At 49.1% G+C, this 19963-nt stretch overlaps 2 protein-coding genes across 7 annotated transcripts in view; both read left to right on the forward strand.

Annotated features, from left to right (window-relative positions):
• Positions 1–10403, forward strand: part of LOC144933884 (rab-like protein 2A) — a 75834-nt gene extending 65431 nt beyond the window's left edge. The window contains exon 9 of the mRNA XM_078859167.1: positions 9443–10403. The gene's annotated coding sequence lies outside the window, so the exon portion shown is untranslated. The remainder of the gene's footprint in view (positions 1–9442) is intronic.
• The window catches only part of LOC144933883 (SH3 and multiple ankyrin repeat domains protein 2-like), a 140999-nt gene that overhangs the window by 22025 nt on the left and 99011 nt on the right, over positions 1–19963 (forward strand). For all 6 annotated transcript variants that reach the window (XM_078859158.1, XM_078859161.1, XM_078859160.1 and 3 more), the window contains exons 2-9: positions 1370–1609; positions 5909–6112; positions 8204–8275; positions 12611–12719; positions 13198–13349; positions 13861–14028; positions 17956–18072; positions 18919–18996. In XM_078859158.1, coding sequence (XP_078715284.1) covers positions 1400–1609; positions 5909–6112; positions 8204–8275; positions 12611–12719; positions 13198–13349; positions 13861–14028; positions 17956–18072; positions 18919–18996 — 1110 coding nt within the window. In that variant the 5' untranslated portion in view covers positions 1370–1399. The remainder of the gene's footprint in view (positions 1–1369; positions 1610–5908; positions 6113–8203; positions 8276–12610; positions 12720–13197; positions 13350–13860; positions 14029–17955; positions 18073–18918; positions 18997–19963) is intronic.

Consider the following 19963-nt stretch of genomic DNA (forward strand, 5'->3'; position numbering starts at 1 on the left):
CACACTGACAAATGTGGTGAAGTATGCTGCAACAACTCCCTGGCCATCCAGCAGTGGACTGATAACGCTGTAAAAAAAACTATTATTTTAATATACAATGGATGTAGAAAGTTGAGTCTCTTGTAGTCGGATTTGCGATCCTTTTGATGGCATTACCAAGAGCAGGTTTATTGTACACTGGTGACATACATGTGCAAATTATGTGCAAGAAGAGACATTTGTTCAGATTCTCAGTGGCTGTTGTCCCAGTGTATGTGTGCCAGTCATTGTCCCTATGTCTGTCATGTCCTTCACTGGTCTTCTATGTTCTGTTGCTTTGGTTTTTTTCCCCTTCTGTCTTTTTCCTTTACTTTTTGGTCTCAGTGATTTAATATTTTCGTCGTTTATGTAAGGCGCTTTCAAAATGCAGTGGCATTTAAATTGCCAAAGAAATGCAAATCGTTTTTGGTAAAAGGAATATTTGCTACAGCAGATGATATTCAAATGCGGCCAATTTATAAACCGTGACTCCCAACACGATGCACATAGCCGGCCCTCCGCTTTTGCGGATAACATCACGGGATTTTTTTACCACCCTTTGTGAAGCAGGCAGCGGCGTGTATATATATATTTTCCAGTTAATAAGACCCCACGGTATTAACCAGGGTCAGCTGACCAGCTCAAACACCTAACACCTCTTCAACGAGCAGCCCAATGCACTACTGTCGCCTCTTTGCGAGATGTGTACGGTGAGTTTACTGACTGCGGAATTTAAACTGCCAATCTACCCGGGCACTTTGTAAACCTCCGCTGTGTATGTGGACGTTTGTGCTTCATAGAAGACGGTGGCGGTTTTCATTTTATAGCTTTCTCTCGCTGCAAATAACTGCACTTTGTGCGTGTGGTGGTAAAGAGAAATGTAGCAGATTGTGCCTTGTCGCCAGAGCGAACTTGAACCTTGCCACTGCGGGTAATTAACGCCCTTCGAAAGAACTCCGATGGAAAAATGCACGCAACAGGTTTATGAGCATTAAAGGATTAGGGTTTTAAAATTTCATTTTATCTGACAGCAGGGGATCAAAAAGGGCTGTTGTTTACTTTCAGCAATGATACCGCACGCTCAAAGGTGATTGCAGGATAGCGAAACGAGCAATTGTGAACGTAGAATCCATGCTCCCATCATGCCTTGCACGTGACATGACGTCGCTATACCCGCATGCACATCACACATTTTTGCTGTCTGGAAATCACATCGCGCGTGTCATAAATACCGTTGTTTATTTCCAGATTGCGCGCAGTTTTCCCGTCTTGAGTCTCTCGCCATCGTGTAAATATTTGCCTTTGCTCACCTGTTGTGACACCTAGCAAACGGGCGTTTTGCTCTCCACAGGACTGAGAAAATGAAGCGCAACTGAACCGAATGGACGCCTCGACGGGAACTTTGAATCCTCCCAAAAGTGGCATGGAGGGCGTGGAGTTGAGGGTGAACGAGCTATCGGAGCTCTACGAGAGGTCGGTGAACCGCGACGTCACCTCGGAGGACACCGACTCCGTCGCCGCCGGAGGAGGAGGGGGACCGACGCAGAGTGCGCGCATCTTCAGAATCGGGATTTTGTTCCTGCAGCAAACGGTGAGAAAGTTTCTGCTCCATTAACAACAACAACAGCAACGAAAGGTAGACAGTTTCTCAACAAATGTACAGCAGGGTATAAACTTCCACATGATGATGATACGCCACTTCGTTGAGCTATCATTTGTGGCCAGGCCGCTTCTGAAAATGAGCTATACAGCTCAGTGGGCCTTACCTGGTAAAAGAAAAAATAGCTTAGTTTGTATTTTATACCAACGTACATACACCCCGGGGTGTAGCGGTGGTGCAACGATTAGCGTACCGCGCGATGAACACTGCCGACCTGTGTCTGAATCCCCAGTCACAGCTCACATTGACGGCGAGTGGTGTCAGAACCCATCCTGGGCCCCTCCTTTTACAAACCCATACTGACCAGTGTGTCGTGAAGTATGATCACACACATTCTCCACGACTTAGCACACAGTGTGGAGAGGACTTTGTCCATTTCATTAGTGGAATGAATGGCAAAGGCCTGTAAATTATAATTATTTAACACGTCTATTGCGTGCTAGCACGTGCACACTCGCCGTGCGAGTGCAGAGACAAAGGTCCCCCATATAGCCTTTCACAGACTGCCAGGGCAAGTGCTTGTGAGCGAGCACCTAACGAAGGCCTCCACACGTCACACGAGGGGCGTGGGTGAGCAACACTTTCTCCGGCAGGCCGAGTTCGATTCCCGCCCGCAGCCAACATCAATGACCTTGTTCTGTGGGCCCAGCACCAGTTAACATCGCTGACGGTGTTCGCTGGTCTTGGGCCTCCCGTAGGTCGACTCAGCCAGAAATTAGTAAACTGGTTCGGCGTTTAAACACGCGAGCGCGCCCACTTGCTTGCACCGTGAATACGTCTGTGCGCATTAAACCCACACACATCGGCAAACGCTATAACATCATCAGTCTCTGCCTCATACAGGCCTGTGTTGTGATCGCTAACTCAAGTTTTTTTGCAAACAACAGTGCTGTAATGTGCCATAAAGTAAAAATAATAATATAAAAAGCTATTATGCGTTCCCTGCTGTCACGGGCCCCGAGTAATTTTTCACAATTGTGGGGACGGCGGGGGGGAGGGCGGACATTGGTTTAGGCGCTAGGAGCTGACTTTTGGGAATCTCAGGGAAATCAGGGCACTCCCCAACCTCATGCACGTGCGCACACCTCCGGTTGAGGTGTCCTGCGGTAAAAACGGATCTGTTCCTCCGGCGGTGCCATAATTGCAATCGTTGTAACCACCCTACTTCCTCGTGGGGAATTTTTTGTCTTGTTTAAATTGCCCGTTATTGAAATGGGGCTTCGTTCGTTGTTGATTTAGTGTAATAATTGATTACGCAGTCATTTAGGGCCCCCCCCCACCCCCGATGTATTGAACACCTTTTGGAGTTAATTGCGTCTTTTATTTACCGCGTCGCGAGCGTAAGACAGCCGCTGTCCTTGCGGACAAGGTCACGGCGGTGCTTTTTATTCTTATAAATTTGCGTTCTTAAAAAAAATAACAAAAAATACGAGCAGCTGGGCAATGGCCACAACTGGAATGGGTTCTATCATATCGTGTAATTTGAGCAATTTCTCCCTCCACCCCCACCCCCAAAACGAATTTATTACGTGCAAAATCTGCGCTGATGTGCTCGTGGGTAGCTGATTATCTCCTTAAGTGACTTTTTTATATCACAGTTGCTGAGCAAATGCCCCGAAGCCAAAAATGCCAAGCGGCCAACAACAAACAGCGCAGGCCTTTCTGTAAATATGTAAGAAGAAGAAGCCTCCGTGCAAATCGCGCACCCCATCAATTCTCGAGATGCGCCTGCCATCTATAAATGAATTTGCGCCGGAGAAAACTGTTGCACGAATGCGATCCGCAAAAACGATGCAACCTCCGCAGTCGAAGTGTTGGCTTGCAGACAGTGGCATAACACGCACTTTAATTTCGTTTTCTGTAATACCAACAGACACCCAATTAGCATCGCCTCAAGAAGCCACCGTAACTGTTCGACATGAGCTGCGGTTGACACGCCGCTTTCCCATGCCCCCCTTAACGCCACGTGTTCATTAAGTCCCTGGGATAATGCAGAATAAATATTTCATTCTGACATGTATGGATTTTTTCCCCCCCTCGCTAAAACAGTGCTCCCTTTCTCTCTTACTCTTTGTCATCCTTTCTTACAAAGCTCTCTTGGCTGCCAAGCGCCTGGTTTTTTGTCTGGTTAAACATCAGCCCGACGTTTTTATTTTTCATGAATCTACCTGCTCACCACTTGCCTCCCTACACGACCGGTGCGAGTGTGCGTCTATCCGTGCCGTCACCTCTGCTGGTTTTTCACTGGGCCCTTGTTCCTGTCTGCTCTTATACATCATTGCACATGCGCGCACACACGCACGCGTGAGCGTGTTTGGGTTTGTGCGTGTGCGGATGAGTGCACGCGTGCGTGTGCTTGTGTGCGGAGCCGTGCTTTTAGCGTTCATAGCACTGAGCCTGTGCGCCCATTGACCCAGATTTTATTGCTGTCGAGGCGCTGTACTATTGCCTATTTGTACCTGCCCCCTGGTATGGACTTCCCCGAAGTTGACTCGCCTTAAAGTTATTGTCCAGTTTGGTGTGTGCCAACACCAGCACTGGGGAGATAAAGGCATCCCTACAGCCTCCTTGTAAGTGGTGCCAGTCTTAACATGCACTCACAAGCTGTGATACTATACAACTCTAAGTGGAACATTTGTCTGTGTGTGCCTGTATGTACGTGTATGTATCGGGGGAGCGGTAGTGTAAGCGGTTAGCGAGCTGAGCTACGAACCCGCGACCCAAATTTTGATTCCCGCTCACGGTCGACACCAGTGACGATTACCTAAACCGGTCCTGGACCTCCCCTAGGTCGACTCAGCCTCAAACGAGTACCTGGTGCGGTGTGTAAACATTGCCACTGGGAGACAAAGGCGGCCAGGCATGTGCCGTGCCAGCCTTCATAGGTGCTACTCGCTAACAGCGCTTGGCCCAACAGTCTGTTGATGCTATATGGGAGATCTTTGTACTTGTGTAATAAAGGACTCTTAGGCGATGTTGGTCTCCGTCTGTCCTTTATTGGGTTCTTGTCTCGCACCCCGCGATGTCCCCGGTCGGACCCGCACCTCTTCCGTCGCGTGCCCTCCGCACGCCGTTCGAGTCCTCCGCTCTCTCTGCAGCCACACCGCTGCCCGTGTGCCCCGCACACTCTGCAGCCACTCCGCTGCTCCACGTACACCGCTGGCCGACGGTGCCGTGACTCCGACCACGTGGCAATTCGTGCCACCCCTCCGCCAGCACCCTGCGTGGCTCCTTCTATCTTTACTCTCTCTCGACTCCCGATCCCCTTCCGGGTCTCACCCTATATCCTCCTCCTCACGTGACCCTGACTCCTCCTCCTCTTCACGTGACCCGGACTCCGCCCCCACTCACCCCGCCGACCAGGCTCCGCCTCCCCTATACTCCGGGCCGTGTGAGTGGTGCGGAGGCAGCGCCCACCCTGTCCTTGCTCGCATTACACTTGTGTATGTGTGGGTGAGTGTGCCTGTGTGCCTGCAGTGGAGAGTGGTGGTGTAGTGGTTTAGGGCTAATATTACTGCCCAGTAATATCAGTACCGGTCGGGGACCTCCCCTAAGTCAGTTGACTCAGCCTTAAATGAGTGCCTGGTGTGCTGCATAAACGTAATCATTTCCTGTCCAAGCGTAAACTCCTTTGATAAACTCTGGAAATTTGAGGGGTACTGCATGTGAGGCACGTGATAATAAATTGTAAAATAAAGATGGGATCAGCACTTGGGAGAAAAGGGCGGCCAGGGGTGGTACTTGACAACACCAACCCCCATTGTGCGCCATGGCGGCCTACATAGGCGCTCGCTAACAGAACTTTTCCCAACAGCCTCTGTAAACTGCACATGGTATATTTTATTCCTTTTCTAAGCTGAGCCAGCGCAGGGAGGGGGGGGGGGAGATCCTCTAAGTTGTTTTCCACTAGCTATTTGAGCCAGAATTATCTTGATAACGCTGACCTCACAAGACATCTGAAGTTGGAAAGGAGTCAGGCACGGGCGGGCCTAATGATGCCTTTGTTACGTGTGATGCTAGCGGCACAGCTCGGCTTCTGCAGTGGAAAAAAAACAACTCCGTGTGGCTCCTGTGCTGGGCTCAACACGGCCCCGGCATGGCCTGGTTTGTACGGTGGTGCAAAAGAGTTTTTTTGCGTTTTAACGTATTTGTCCACCTGTGTGCGTGCCCGTTTGTGCCCGTGTGTGACCGCACGCGCGTTCGCCCGCGTCTGTGGGGGACGCTGAGCAGAAGTGCCTTCTCCTGGAACCGGGGCTACCCGTGCGCGTCGCCAAGCAGGCCGTGGTGCAGGGCCTGGCGCAGGCTCCTCCGGACGAGCTCAACTACGGCCTCTTCCTCCCGGCGAGCCGCGGACGCGTCGGAAAGTTCCTGGACGAGGAGCGGCTGTTGGGAGATTACCCACCCCCGGACGACTCACCCGTGCCCTACCTCGAGGTATTCCCCTCCGTTGTGATATGGGAAAGCGGGGGAGGAAAATGTCAACGGAGGTTTAATTCTGGGGTTTTTGTTGTGAACGGCTTGAGACTACTTAAAAAGCTGGTTTTAATCGCATGCAGCCGAAACCCGGACTTGAATTCAAAATTTCAGAAGTGCCTGGGAGGCACTCTGACCCCTGTGCCGTGCCGAATCGCAAACTCTCAGTCTTGTGATGAAACAATCTGTCCTCGCTCCTGCCCACAAGCTAAATTCAATGCTCCATCTCCATTGTGGTCATCCTCTTGGACTTGTTCCCCCCCTGTGACTGCCACGCCATCATTAGTCTCGACCGCTGGCCATCGTTTCTTCTCGCTACCAGTCCCAGCCAAGCCCACTTACTTTCATGAAGTCAATGTATTGTCTAACTTGCGTAGGTCCTCGGATCCATATCTTCATATTTCTGTCTCTAGATTCATTAATATTTCATTTTATCTGTAGATACAGGGCAGAAGGTGCATGGATTTGATAATTTAATTTGTTAACAAACTGCTTGTGTGTGAGGTCAGCTTCATTGGACCAACTTGTGCCAAACAGATTTGATCGCCATTCCTCTTAACACTGCGCCACCATCCCTTTTCCCTAACACCACGCAACCACACCTTATCATTCACACCAACAGACAAAGATCCATCTTATAGCCATAGCAGACTTTTTGGGGACAAGTGCTGTTCGCGAGCACCTATGAAGGCCGGCAAGATTACACGAGGGGGTGGGTGGCCAGCACAATGCCTTTGTCTCCCTAGTGGCGGTATTTACACATCGCACCCATGTGCTCATTAGAGGCTGAGTCGACCTATGGGAGGTCCAGGACCGGTTCAGATAATCATCACTGGTGTTGGCCGTGAGCAGGAATCAAACACAGGTCACCGGATTCATAGCGGAGCACGCTAACCGCTACACTACCAGACAAAGATCCCCCTTATAGCCATAACAAACTTTTTAGAACAAGTGCTATTAGCGAGCACCTATGAAGGCCGGCACGGTTACACGAGGGGGGGGGGGGGGGGTGGCCAGCACCACGCCCGACCCCCTTTGTCTCCCCACTACCAAACACACAAATATATACACGCATACACACACCCATAGACTCCACCGCTTAATGAAGGCCTCTATAATCATCGTGGTTGGTGTTTGGCACATTTGACGAGCCTGGGTGGTTTATCGCAATAAAGTATGACACCTCGTTGGGTTCATAATCTCCTTTCAGCGATTGGAAAGTGAATTATGAGCAGGACAATGTTAGCTGGCGATCGCGTGAGTGGATTTTTTTGTTAATGTTTCAAAAATGCCTTTATTTAAAATGTTATTTATGTATCGCACCGCATATGGTGACAATTACAGTATCGGATCGCATTCATGTGAAGATGTACGTGCAGAACGAACGATAACAATGTAAATCAATGATTAATGATGTCCTTGCTCTATGATACGGATCTCCCGCGCAAATAAGGTAGTGCATTTCATTCGGTGGTAACATTATTTATTGAAATAATTTAAATTATTTGTTACAAGGTGTGTGTGTGTGTGCAGTGCGGGCATCCATTTACCTGTGCAAACAGCATAGGTCCACTTGTTGTGTATGGTTGCTTGTGGTTTTGTGTGTGCTCATTGCTTGGAGCCTATGCGTGTGTTTGTCTTGTGTGTGCATGCGTGTCTTTGCGTATGCGCGTGTGTGTGTGCACATCTTGCTTTGTGTGTGTATACGTGTGTATATCTTTCTATTGTGTATGTGTAAACATGTGCTTTTTACCTTTGAGGAGTTCGATTCCCGCTCACGGCCGGCACCAGTGACGATTATCTGAACCGGTCATGGGCCTCCCCTAGGTTGACTCAGCATCAAATTAGTACCTGGTGCAGTGTGTAAACGTGACCACTAGGGAGACAAAGGCGGCCAGGCGTGATGATGGCCACCCACCCTCTCGTGTGCTGTGCCGGCCTTCATAGGTGCTCGCTAACAGCACTTGCCCCCAAAAGTCTGTTACGGCCTTACGGGGGATCTTTGCGTTTTGGTCTTATTTTGGTCTTATTTTGTGCGTATTTTTTTTTCAGTTCCGCTACAAGAGACGCTTGTACAAGCAAACAAACGTGGATGAGAAGCTGATTACCAAACTTAATACCAAGGTGGGACTTACCCTGCAAATGTGTGTGTTTTTTTGAATGAAATGTGACTGCTACCCCCGTCCCTCCAAACTCCTCTTCTCCCACCCCTCTTGACGCGTTTACTTCCTATAACCACGGTTGGCTACGTATGGTGCGAAAGAAGTGCAACATACTTGCATACGTAGAGGAAAAGATCGATCAAACCCTGTAAAATCCCAGCAGTCAGATCTGTAAATAAGGACACGCTCACGACCGATAACACCACGGCCGCGTGTTTATTGTTGGAATGTACCAAGCGTCGGAAAAGTGGATTAAGAAAATAAAAAAGAATAACATAACTGATAATAGTTTTTTTACCCTTCTATCTGGCAACAAAACTGACACCTTTTTTACAAGGAGTCATGTTTGCATAGACCACAATACCTGCAGTCGTAATGCAAACAAAAAACAACTCTGATAATGTGCACTGTCCTTGAAGTTGATTGGTCCACACCCGAGACAGCTTTCCTTAGAGCCTAGTCTCACATGGGTTGGACCAGATGACGCCAAAAGGCGTCAGTTTTGTTGCCAGATAGAAGGGTAAAAAAACAATTATCATATTTTTTACTGGCAAATGAGGTTCCAATGGAATAACATAACTGTTAGGGTATGCTCGTCATCCAATATAGACCAACAACAATAACATAATTATGTAATAGCTGCAAGCTTCCTAAACAAATATTCCGATTCTGTATTTGCCAAGCAGCGTAGATACCGGTCGTTTCCCAATGATTTCTGGTCACTTTAAATAATCGGATGACTGAGCCGTGCATTAGAGTTCACCAACCGGGAATCATAGGAACATCTTCGTCTTTAATTAACGCCATGCACATATTTACTCAATGCAACCGTGATTGGAAATTGTGGCGGAGGCACTCCCGTTTGGAGCTTCTCCTAAGCCGTAAAAGCTTCCGTCTGAAATCATAATAATTAATCATTTACAACAACGACAAAAGTGGAAATGATTTTTGCCATTGCCTTAATCAACTTCTTCTCGAGGGAGAATGTAATGGCATGTGGAATGTGTGTACACTCCAAGCAAGGTCTCTCAACACGAGCAAAGACAACCTTATAATAGTGCTCTTACATAAGAACGATTTAATCATCAAATCCCAGGGTCCGGTCATATCTGCTGCTGGTTCCCAGAACCAGAGGTGTGGACTCGAGTCATGTGACTTGGACTCGAGTCAGACTCGAGTCATGAATTTGATGACTTGCGACTCGACTTGGACTTGCATAACAATGACTTTGTCCCACCTATGAGATGTGGACTCGAGTCATGTGACTTGGACTCGAGTCAGACTCGAGTCATGAATTTGATGACTTGCGACTCGACTTGGACTTGCATAACAATGACTTTGTCCCACCTATGAGATGTGGACTCGAGTCATGTGACTTGGACTCGAGTCAGACTCGAGTCATGAATTTGATGACTTGCGACTCGACTTGGACTTGCATAACAATGACTTTGTCCCACCTATGAGATGTGGACTCGAGTCATGTGACTTGGACTCGAGTCAGACTCGAGTCATGAATTTGATGACTTGCGACTCGACTTGGACTTGCATAACAATGACTTTGTCCCACCTATGAGATGTGGACTCGAGTCATGTGACTTGGACTCGAGTCAGACTCGAGTCATGAATTTGATGACTTGCGACTCGACTTGGACTTGCATAACAATGACTTTGTCCCACCTATGAGATGTGGACTCGAGTCATGTGACTTGGACTCGAGTCAGACTCGAGTCATGAATTTGATGACTTGCGACTCGACTTGGACTTGCATAACAATGACTTTGTCCCACCTATGAGATGTGGACTCGAGTCATGTGACTTGGACTCGAGTCAGACTCGAGTCATGAATTTGATGACTTGCGACTCGACTTGGACTTGCATAACAATGACTTTGTCCCACCTATGAGATGTGGACTCGAGTCATGTGACTTGGACTCGAGTCAGACTCGAGTCATGAATTTGATGACTTGCGACTCGACTTGGACTTGCATAACAATGACTTTGTCCCACCTATGAGATGTGGACTCGAGTCATGTGACTTGGACTCGAGTCAGACTCGAGTCATGAATTTGATGACTTGCGACTCGACTTGGACTTGCATAACAATGACTTTGTCCCACCTCTGCCCAGAACACTCACGTCTGTTCCTTTCCGTCGAGTGCTTAATGAGCATGTTATGAAGTCGATTACATGCACCCATCATGATTCGCTAATTTCAAAATAAGTTCTTAGATATTGAAATGCGTCTTCACGATGCGAAAGATATTTAGATACAGAAAGTTCTGCTTATGTTTGCTTTTGCCCATGATGCTCCACAAATATGAATAACGAGTTTGTGGTATGGTGTTGTCACTTTTTGCGTTTAACGAGGTCCCATGGTTGATGTGGAGTGTCCTTGCCAATGAGGTCTGATAAAATCCATCCAACAGCAGTTGTTCAACAAGGCTGACTTTTGCTGATGAGGCCCAGAAGGTCAAAACCTTTCTAGAGTTTGCTCATTTGAACAAATATTGCTCGAAAACATTTGTTTCGAAGGCCAAGGGGCTGACGGACTAAACTAGATTTAGTTTATTGATGTCTCGCTACACATGCCTGATGGGCGCCATCGGCACTCGTGCCATCTATCCCAGAAGCCTCGGCATGAACACATTTCAAACATTATTTCGGTTAGCACATAGGCATTCACGACCGATATTATCCATAATAAAGGTTTTTTTTGGGTTAGAGCGTGAAAATATAAATGTGTCGTTAAACCCACCACCACCCAACACAGTCATTTCGTAAGGTTTGTCACGTAAACAAAATGTGACATTTTAGTTACTACTTCAGCACATCGGTGTGTTGGAGAGTAAATCCGCAACGTTTACATTTCGAGTACAATGATTTGGCAATTCTGGCTATCGCCTGATGAAGCTGGTTGTAATCACCAGTGAAACGTCGTATGCGAATTGTAAATGTTGTGGGTTTACTCTCCAACACTGTTGTAACTAATCGGCATGTTTTGTTTACGTGACAAATCTTACTAATTGGCTGTGTCGGGTGGTGGCGGGTTTAATGACCCATTTATATTCATGCGATCTAACCTCCGATTAGCACGGTTGGCTACTTAGGGTGCGAAAGAAGTTCAACATAATTCTAGATTTGAAGCTTTCGTGACTGCAATGATTCATATTCTCAGGTTTTTTCGGTAAAGTCACGTAGGTAAAACATTAAAAGTAATGAAAGTAAAATAAAACAATTATTTTTATTATTAATATTATTATTTTTATTTTTGTTTTGTTTTATTTTACTTTCATTACTTTTAATGTTTTACCTACGTGACTTTACCGAAAAAACCTGAGAATATAAAGTTCAACATACACACACATTCGTGTACGTGTTGCGATGTGTAACCCCATTAGAGTACTTTCATCAGTGGAATGTTTGGTGAATACCAGATGCATTGTATGTTGATATGATATACACACGTGTTATATATATATGTAGAAACTGAATAAGCTTAATTTTACGTTGTTTTTATTTCGTACATGTGATTTGTGTTGTATGTGTCAGCGTCACGCTGGGGGGTCATGGGACCACACCCACGATTAATGAATAAAGAACGGTGGCCAGTTTGAAGCCGGTAAAATCAGAGGAGACCTCAAGGAGGGGCTTAGGGGAACTTCTGGAAAGTTGCAGAGAGGTTGGGTAGAGAATTTGGGTACATAAAGGGTGTGTGTCGTGTGCTCGTGGCTGCGAGAGAGAGAGAGGGCTCGCTGTGGGTATCATCGTGTGAAGACCTGAATAAAATCCTTCGCAGAGGATTTCCGTCTTGTGGAGGAGGGGGGGGGGGACCCCGTTCATATGTCTTACGCATAATTGTTTTTTTACCCTTCTATCTGGCAACGAAACTGACACCTTTTTACAAGGAGTCATGTTTGCATAGACCACAATACCTGCAGTCAAAAGGCGTCATCTGGTCCAACCTATGTGAGACTAGGCTCTAAGGAAAGCTGTCTTGGGTGTGGACCAATCAACTTCAAGGACAGTGCACATTTTCAGAGTTGTGTTTTTTGTTTGCATTATGACTGCAGGTATTGTGGTCTATGCAAACATGACTCCTTGTAAAAAAGTGTCAGTTTTGTTGCCAGATAGAAGGGTAAAAAAACAATTATCATATTTTTACTGGCAAATGAGGTTCCAATGATGTCCTACGCAGTCGGTGAGTGAGGAATGCGCCGAGCAAGCGGTGAATTGACACTCTCTGACGATGCCGCCGATGACGATTGATGACGACGACGATGAATCCCCCTCCCCGCAGGTCAATCAGAAGAAGTTCATGGAGTTGACTCTGCAGTTGGACACGGAGCATCTGGTCCCGATGCTCGATCGGGGGCTCGACCCAAACTTTCACGACTCGGAAAAGGGCGGTGAGTGGCGCTCGCCTCCTTCCCTCCCTGCTCACGCGGCGACCTTCAGCGTCGTTCCACCGCCGATGGTGAACGACGGCCAGTTGTTCACCAGGTGTTCGCCAATGGAACACCTGGTGAACAACTGCCTATTGCACTCCTTTGCTGGATATATTGACTCTGAATTTCACTCTCTCCAGAGGCCCCTTGACCTGACGTCATAATGTTGCTGTTCCTCCGTGTGACATCGTCAGAGGTAGCTGTGTGATATCCACTTGCTTGTGAGAGTTTCGAATAAAATTACTTGTTTTAATGACATGACGCCAATGCGCGTGTTAAACATCTCCGATCACCTGCCACGCCTTTCACCGCATTCAGTTGATCACGAAATTTCGCCTCCCCTTGCGGGACGGCTGTAACGCTGCTCACGGCGGCGCTCTCACGTGTCCGACCGGCTCGTTTACCGACGGGACTTTGTTTCGTGGAACTGGCCGGGCAGATTGTCCGTTGACGGCGGCCGCGCAGCTCGCCAACAGCACGGAGGTGGTGAAGGCACTGGTATGCGGAGGAGCGCACCTGGACTTCTGCGCTCGCGACGGCCTCACGGCACTGCACAAGGCGGCCCGAGCACGCAACCACCCCGTGCTGCAGGTCAGCCAACGTGGAAGAAGTGGCCGACAAAATGCCTCATTCGGGGGGGCGTCTTCGAGAGCCGCCTCTCTCCAGTGGAGGACCGTTTCCCACCAGCGGTGTCTTGAGCGAGTGATCTAATGAGCTGCACCTTTACATGACCTTTCATTGTAAAAAAATTAACCCGTAAAAACAAAGTTTTTCACTATAAATCCTTTATATGCGTGGCATCGGTTTTATTTTATTATTAATTTCTGTTTTTCTTTAGTAAGAGTTTCATTTTTATCACATTGGTATTTGAAATTAAATATGAAATTTTTTTTTTCCTAAAAAGTGGAAAATGTAGGAAAACATTGTTCACGAAAATAAATTGTCACGCACAACGAGTCTGTGTGCAAAATGTCAGCTCGATTGGATCACGGGAAGTGGGTTCCACTGTCGTAAGCGCGCAATCAAGCAAGCAAGTGAACTTAATATAAAGGATTAAAAAAAAAAAAATTTGTTTCACCTTTATTTATTTTCCGCCTTGCAGACGCTGCTGGAGTTGGGACTGTCGCCCGACCTGAGGGACAGCCGGGGCCTGTCGGCGCTCTACTACACCTGCGTGGCAGGCGGGGAGGCGCGCTCCTGCGAGACTCTGCTGTACGAGCGCGCACAAGTCGGCTGTGCCGACGACAACGGCTGGCAAGAAATCCACCAGGTGAGCTACGTGCACGCTCACCCAGACACTCAACATGTGAGCCGCGTGGACGCTCACTCTGATGCTCACCAGGTGAGCCGCGTGGACGCTCACTCTGATGCTCACCAGGTGAGCCATGCGCCGCTCACCCTGACGCTCACCAGGTGAGATGTGTGCATGCTCACTCTGACGCTCACCAGGTGAGCCGCGTGGACGCTCACTCTGATGCTCACCAGGTGAGATGTGTGCACGCTCACCTTGACGCTCACCAGGTGAGCCGTGCGCTGCTCACCCTGACGCTCACCAGGTGAGATGTGTGCACGCTCACTCCGACGCTCACCAGGTGAGCTGCGTGGACGCTCACTCTGATGCTCACCAGGTGAGATGTGTGCACGCTCACCTTGACGCTCACCAGGTGAGCCGTGCGCTGCTCACCCTGACGCTCACCAGGTGAGATGTGTGCACGCTCACTCTGATGCTCACCAGGTGAGCCCGTGCGGTACTCGTGCGGACGCTCGCCACCGCCCGTGGTAATACAGGGAAGTATAAACGTTGGGAAGCATGCGTTTGCGCCGTATGTCATAGCAGTCGCGTTTTCCCATTGCTTGGAAAACACGACTAAAATTACGATAATCGCTACACAACTCTTTTTCAGAAGCGACCTGGCCGCAAATAATGGCTCAACAAAGTGGCTTATCATCACGTGGAAATTTATAGCAGCCAAATACTCTAAACGCACGTTTCACGCTTGAATGTTCCTCGACATAGTTTAACTTAAGTGCACGCACTGATCTTAACAGACTGTGCTCGTATTTTCGCCGATATACACAGCGTGGCTTGGACGTAGCCACTTTCGCTGACTCCCCGCAACCCGTGGACATTTGCCGTATTCGCTGGGTTCAGCTCTGCCCTCAGCCCCAGGATGCACTGGGACACGGCACGCCAGACGGTCGCCACTTGGTGGCACGACCGTCGTAACCTTGGCCGCTTTTGAGAACACTGCTCCGTGGTCGATCATTGTTGCTTTTCTCTTGTTGCACCGCTGTGTCTGCCGCCGTTTCTGAGTCTGGATTTTTAGTTTTCGGCCTTAAATACCTTTCTCACTCGGCTTATCTGTTTACACACTTGTACAATACTTACCCCCCTCCCCCTTATTTTCAACTGACACTTGGCGCAATAACCTTCGTAACTTTTTCGCGATGGCTCGGTTACGTTTTCGGTCGTTCGTGCTCTCACGGTCACGAGTGTGGCCAGAGTCGGTGGGTGGCGTAGAGGAATAGCGTCATTCACAATGAGCCTTTGGCAAATGCTTGCCCACAGTTTTTTTACACGGTCAAATGTTTTTCGCTCAAAACGTAACTGATCCTACAACTTATAACGTGTGGCCTTTGTAAAGCCACTGCCGGATGAAGGCCTCCCCAAGTCGCGTCAGTTTTGTAGGTTGTTTGACTGTACTTCACCGTGCTGGTCAGCGCAGGTTGGTGGAGTGGGGAGCCCAGGACTCTTCGGTTATCACTCGCTGCCAATGTTAGTCGTGTCTGGGAAATCAAACCCAGGTCACTGGTTTGATCTCGCAGAGCTATCACCGCTCCAAGGCGTCGGGAGTTTACAGGTGTGCTCGAACGGGGCATTGATTGTGGGATTCCACAGTCAATTACGTGCGGTTTTAACAAGAGCTTCGGGCGTATGCGAAATGTCAGAACGATGAGAAGGGGAGGAGGGCCTGCTAAGCCCATCACAGAAGAGTAATATTGAGTGCCAATTATGGTCACCGATTTCGCCACGCCGATTGGCAGAGAACTTTTATTCATAGATTGTGTTCAAGACTCTGTGTGAGCCATGCATGTCTAATGGATTTTATAACTCGATGTAATTGACAGCGAGGAAGCCATGCTTTCCGTTTAATTTTATTAGCCACTCTGCGAGAAGGGAGTAGGGGGCGGGGGGGTGGGGAAGCCTGCAAGTCTTTGTTGCTGATGGATCGTTAAAGACACACCGTGACCCATTTAACACTCTGGCACAATTCCTCTACGCATCGCGGTTACGCAATTGAGTTATCGCAAAAAAAAAAAATTTCGTGTAGAATGTGGGCTAAGCACGGATTAAGAAATTACACCACATGCAAATTACGACGTACACAAGCCTTTAAATCAAAGGTAATGTGATAACGTGACCAGTCGGCTTACAATGATATTTACAGCCTACTCGGACACGACCGACAACGATTCTTATTTGCCCACGATGTTGGCTGCCTTAATTTCAGTCTGTCCCAATTGGCCAACCGGAAGATATTTTTGCACCCGGCACATTGCATCCAGTATAGCTTTCGGTATGGCCGTGGGCTACTTGCTCACATTGCCAACTCCTCCGGTCTGCTCGTGACCTTGAACATTTTCTTCGATAAAGTAAGCCCTGGGCAAACCACGTGCAGTATGCCCCTCGTTCTTGCTGTGGGCTACTTAGTCACGTGCCGCTGCCCTCCAGTCTACCAATGACCCGGAAATATTCGGCGGCAAATGAATCGCCGCTCGCCTTCGACGCCAAACGACAAGCCGGCGAGCGATTTGCTCCTCCTCCTTCCCCCCCCCCAGCGAGGCCGATAAATCGATTGAAGGATCACGACTCGTTGGCCCGTTCACGGGGAGGACGCGAGCTCAGACGCGAGCGGCCATGACGGAGCCGGGGAGACGAGCCAGCGCCCGGGCGATTGACCGATCCGTGCCGAGCCGTGACGGCAAAGCAGAGGCTGGCGCGCACCCGTGCTTAGAGTCGGCGAGATTGAACGCGCCTGGGAGTAATATTGTCTGTCTTGTGTCATTTGGCTCAGGGTGGAACTTGCCGTGCCATTTCTGGGACAGCTGGTATGGGGGGGGGGGGGCATTGAGAGGCTGCAAAAGTGGAAAATTGGTTATTTTTTTTTAAGCTCAGCTGTGGTCAGAATTAACAGGCTATGACAGACTTAATGGCTCAGCTATTGGACTATGTGATTTAATATTTTCACCCTTACAGTATTTGAATTTCAAATCTTGAAAACATTTCATCTCGGTTTTTTATTTTTTTTATAAAATATTTTTTTTTTCGCAGATACGCAGTCATTTTAAGTCAGTCATCTTCAACTTCAAGTTAATGCGAATGTCAGGAGGGCCTTCGTTTTCGAGCGATTCTTTGCTCAGTCACTTCCTGCGTGCTGCACAAAAGATTTGAATTTGTACTTCAACGTGAAAACGAAATAAATAAAAAATTCATGCTGCTGATTATAACCATATTTTGCACTTAAAAACGAGAATGGTTATCGAGCCGTCTCTTCTGGCTGCAGTAGCAGCAGCAGCAGCAACAGGCGAATGTAAATTATCATCGGGCGCAAAGTAGCACATGCAGACAAACGATTGATGGAAATAATGAAGTGAAAATTACGACAAAAAAAAAACTTGGCGGCGGGCAGATTGAGCCGCGGACAAGTCACGAAGCCGTGCACAAGCCCCGCCTGGACCACCACCCGAGCCCCCCCACACAGACGCTGATTTATACCGTGATGTGAAATGAATGAGGCAACGACATTTCTAATTTCTGCAGCCAGGGGAATCAAAGGAGGGGTGGGGGCCATTAGGGACGTAGGTGGAAGGGCAAAGAGGTCGGAAAATTAGTCGGTGTTGTCCGGATTGGCAGAGGAGAGGAGGGGAAAAGGCGTCACGCGGGGGACTCAGAGGGTGAGGCAATCAGCAGTGCAGACGCTTGGGGAAGAGGCAGAATTCTCGACCGCAGGGGCAGCAGAGGAGAAAGGGGGCGACCTCCCACAGTTTGGAAGTTGATTTCGAGTTTTTTTCTCTCTCGCACGCCTCGCGTCCTAGACCTCCCCTCCCTTCGTTTCCCTCACCCCTTCCTTCTCGCCCCCCTCCCTTGTCCCCCCCCCCCACCACCCCCGCCCGCCCGCCCCGTGCGTGCGAGCAGACGTGCCGCCACGGCTACGTGCAGCACCTCGAGCTGCTGCTCTTCTACGGGGCCGACATGTCGGCGAGGAACGCGTCCGGGAACACCGCCCTGCACATCGCCGCCATCTACGACCAGGCGAGGCGCCGGGCCGGGCGGCGCGACGCCTCACCGGCATCGGTGCCGCAGAGGCAACGCGGGAGAGACGAGAGGCACATTTAGGCGTTCACCTAGTCGCGGAGCCGTTATCTATCCGCTGCTGGATGATTTGGCGTCCCTCGCCGGCTCCCAATGCGACAAGTTGCCTAGCTCCAGCACACGAGCTGATCTCATGGCTTCATCTCCACCGTGATTTTGTGTGTGTGTGTGTGTCCAGCTTTCACTGCCGCTCTGTAATTGGTCTCAACCGCCGGCTGTTATCCTTTTTAGCGATGGGCCCTACTCGAATCCACGCGTGTTCCTCTGTCTGCCTAGGTGTAATTCCATGCATTCATGTCTCCACGTTAGAAGCACAGAAACTACGCGTGAACGTGGTGTTTGTGAGTTGTGGGTCGGTAAATTTGGGGGAGACCCAAGGCCCGCTCTGATATCTCTCGCGACTGATGTTAGCCGTTGCCGGGAATTTGACTCCGGTTGATAGCCCAAATGCACTGATCACTGTGCCATCACGTCACCCAAAGCCTCTCATACTTATTAAAAATGTTGGTTATTTACAAATGTGTATATATATATTTTCCGCACCTCCGATTCGCGCAGTTGGCTACGTACGGTGCAACATGCATACATATACTTACCAAACATTATCCAGGCAAAGTAAACAAGGCGTTTTCATGTTAGAACAAAAAAATATTTTTTTTACTTAAGTCATTTTATTTTAAGTCTGCGAAAGGTTCAACGGTGTCTTTAAACCCCGCGAAAAGTGCTGCCGTTGGCACTTTTGGCGACGGAGTCCTGACGCTTTCACTTTCGTCGTCGCACTTCCAGGAAAGCTGCACACAAGTGCTTCTCTTTCGCGGAGCCGACAAGGAGGTCAAGAACTTCAACAGCCAAAATCCCTTCCAGGCACGTGACCAAACCGCGATCGGCGTCCACTTACACCGGCGCTGACGTCGCAGCCGCCCCACTCCGTCGACCGCGCGCACCGCTCCGTCATCGCCGCTGGGCCGTGATTTTCGCAAATTAAAAAAACAAAAACCCTCCCCTGCATGTCCACAGGGATGATGCCGCGGCGTTAAGTCTTTCGCGCGCAGGCCAGGGTTGGACTTGCGATCCAAAGGTCGCCGCCGCCGCTTTGATCCCACCTCCTAACGAGGCAGTTGAAACAATGGTTGAAAATTTCTTGAATTCCACCCCCCACTCCCCGCCCCACAAATGGGGACACCATGGCAAGTTGACCGTCAGGTCCGCACGTGGTGGGTTGAAGTGTGGGTACACCCAACTCTTCCAAGACGTCTGGCCAGCGTCGAAGAGTAGACCATAAATGCCCTCTGGCGGAGGCGCCTGCCGTCAGCGGTGGCACGAGCACGCGGTAGCCGGGCTCCGCCTTGACCACCTTCATCTCTCTTGCGGTAGAGGCATCGGTGCCAAGATAGCGCCTACAAAGTAGAGCGCTGCGTCTGAATGTGTCGGCACAAGCGCCGCCGGACATTCACCTACCGTGCGAATCGTGGTGCTGCGCGCTGAACGTAATCTGCACATTTCTCATAAGCGGAAGATTAAAGCAGGCCCCCCACTCTGTGACCGCGGGAAAGCGTCACAAACGACGAACCACGCCTCGTCGATTCGTGTGCCTCCCACACATTCAGAGGAGGTAGAGCAGCCGCCCACGACCTCACCCCAGAGGCCCCTGGATTGCCACAAGGACTGTGACACAAACTTCACTTAAAGCTTTCGTGACTGCAGGGATTCATATTTTTTGGGTCTTTCGGTAAAGTCACGTAGATAGGTTGAAAGAAAATAACAAAAAATAACAAAAAACTACGACGTTTCGATCACAACACAAGTAATCGCCATCCTTCTGATCCTCCTG

This window comes from Lampetra fluviatilis, chromosome 8, assembly GCF_964198595.1.
Source record: "Lampetra fluviatilis chromosome 8, kcLamFluv1.1, whole genome shotgun sequence".
NCBI classification, from domain to species: Eukaryota; Metazoa; Chordata; class Hyperoartia; order Petromyzontiformes; family Petromyzontidae; genus Lampetra; species Lampetra fluviatilis.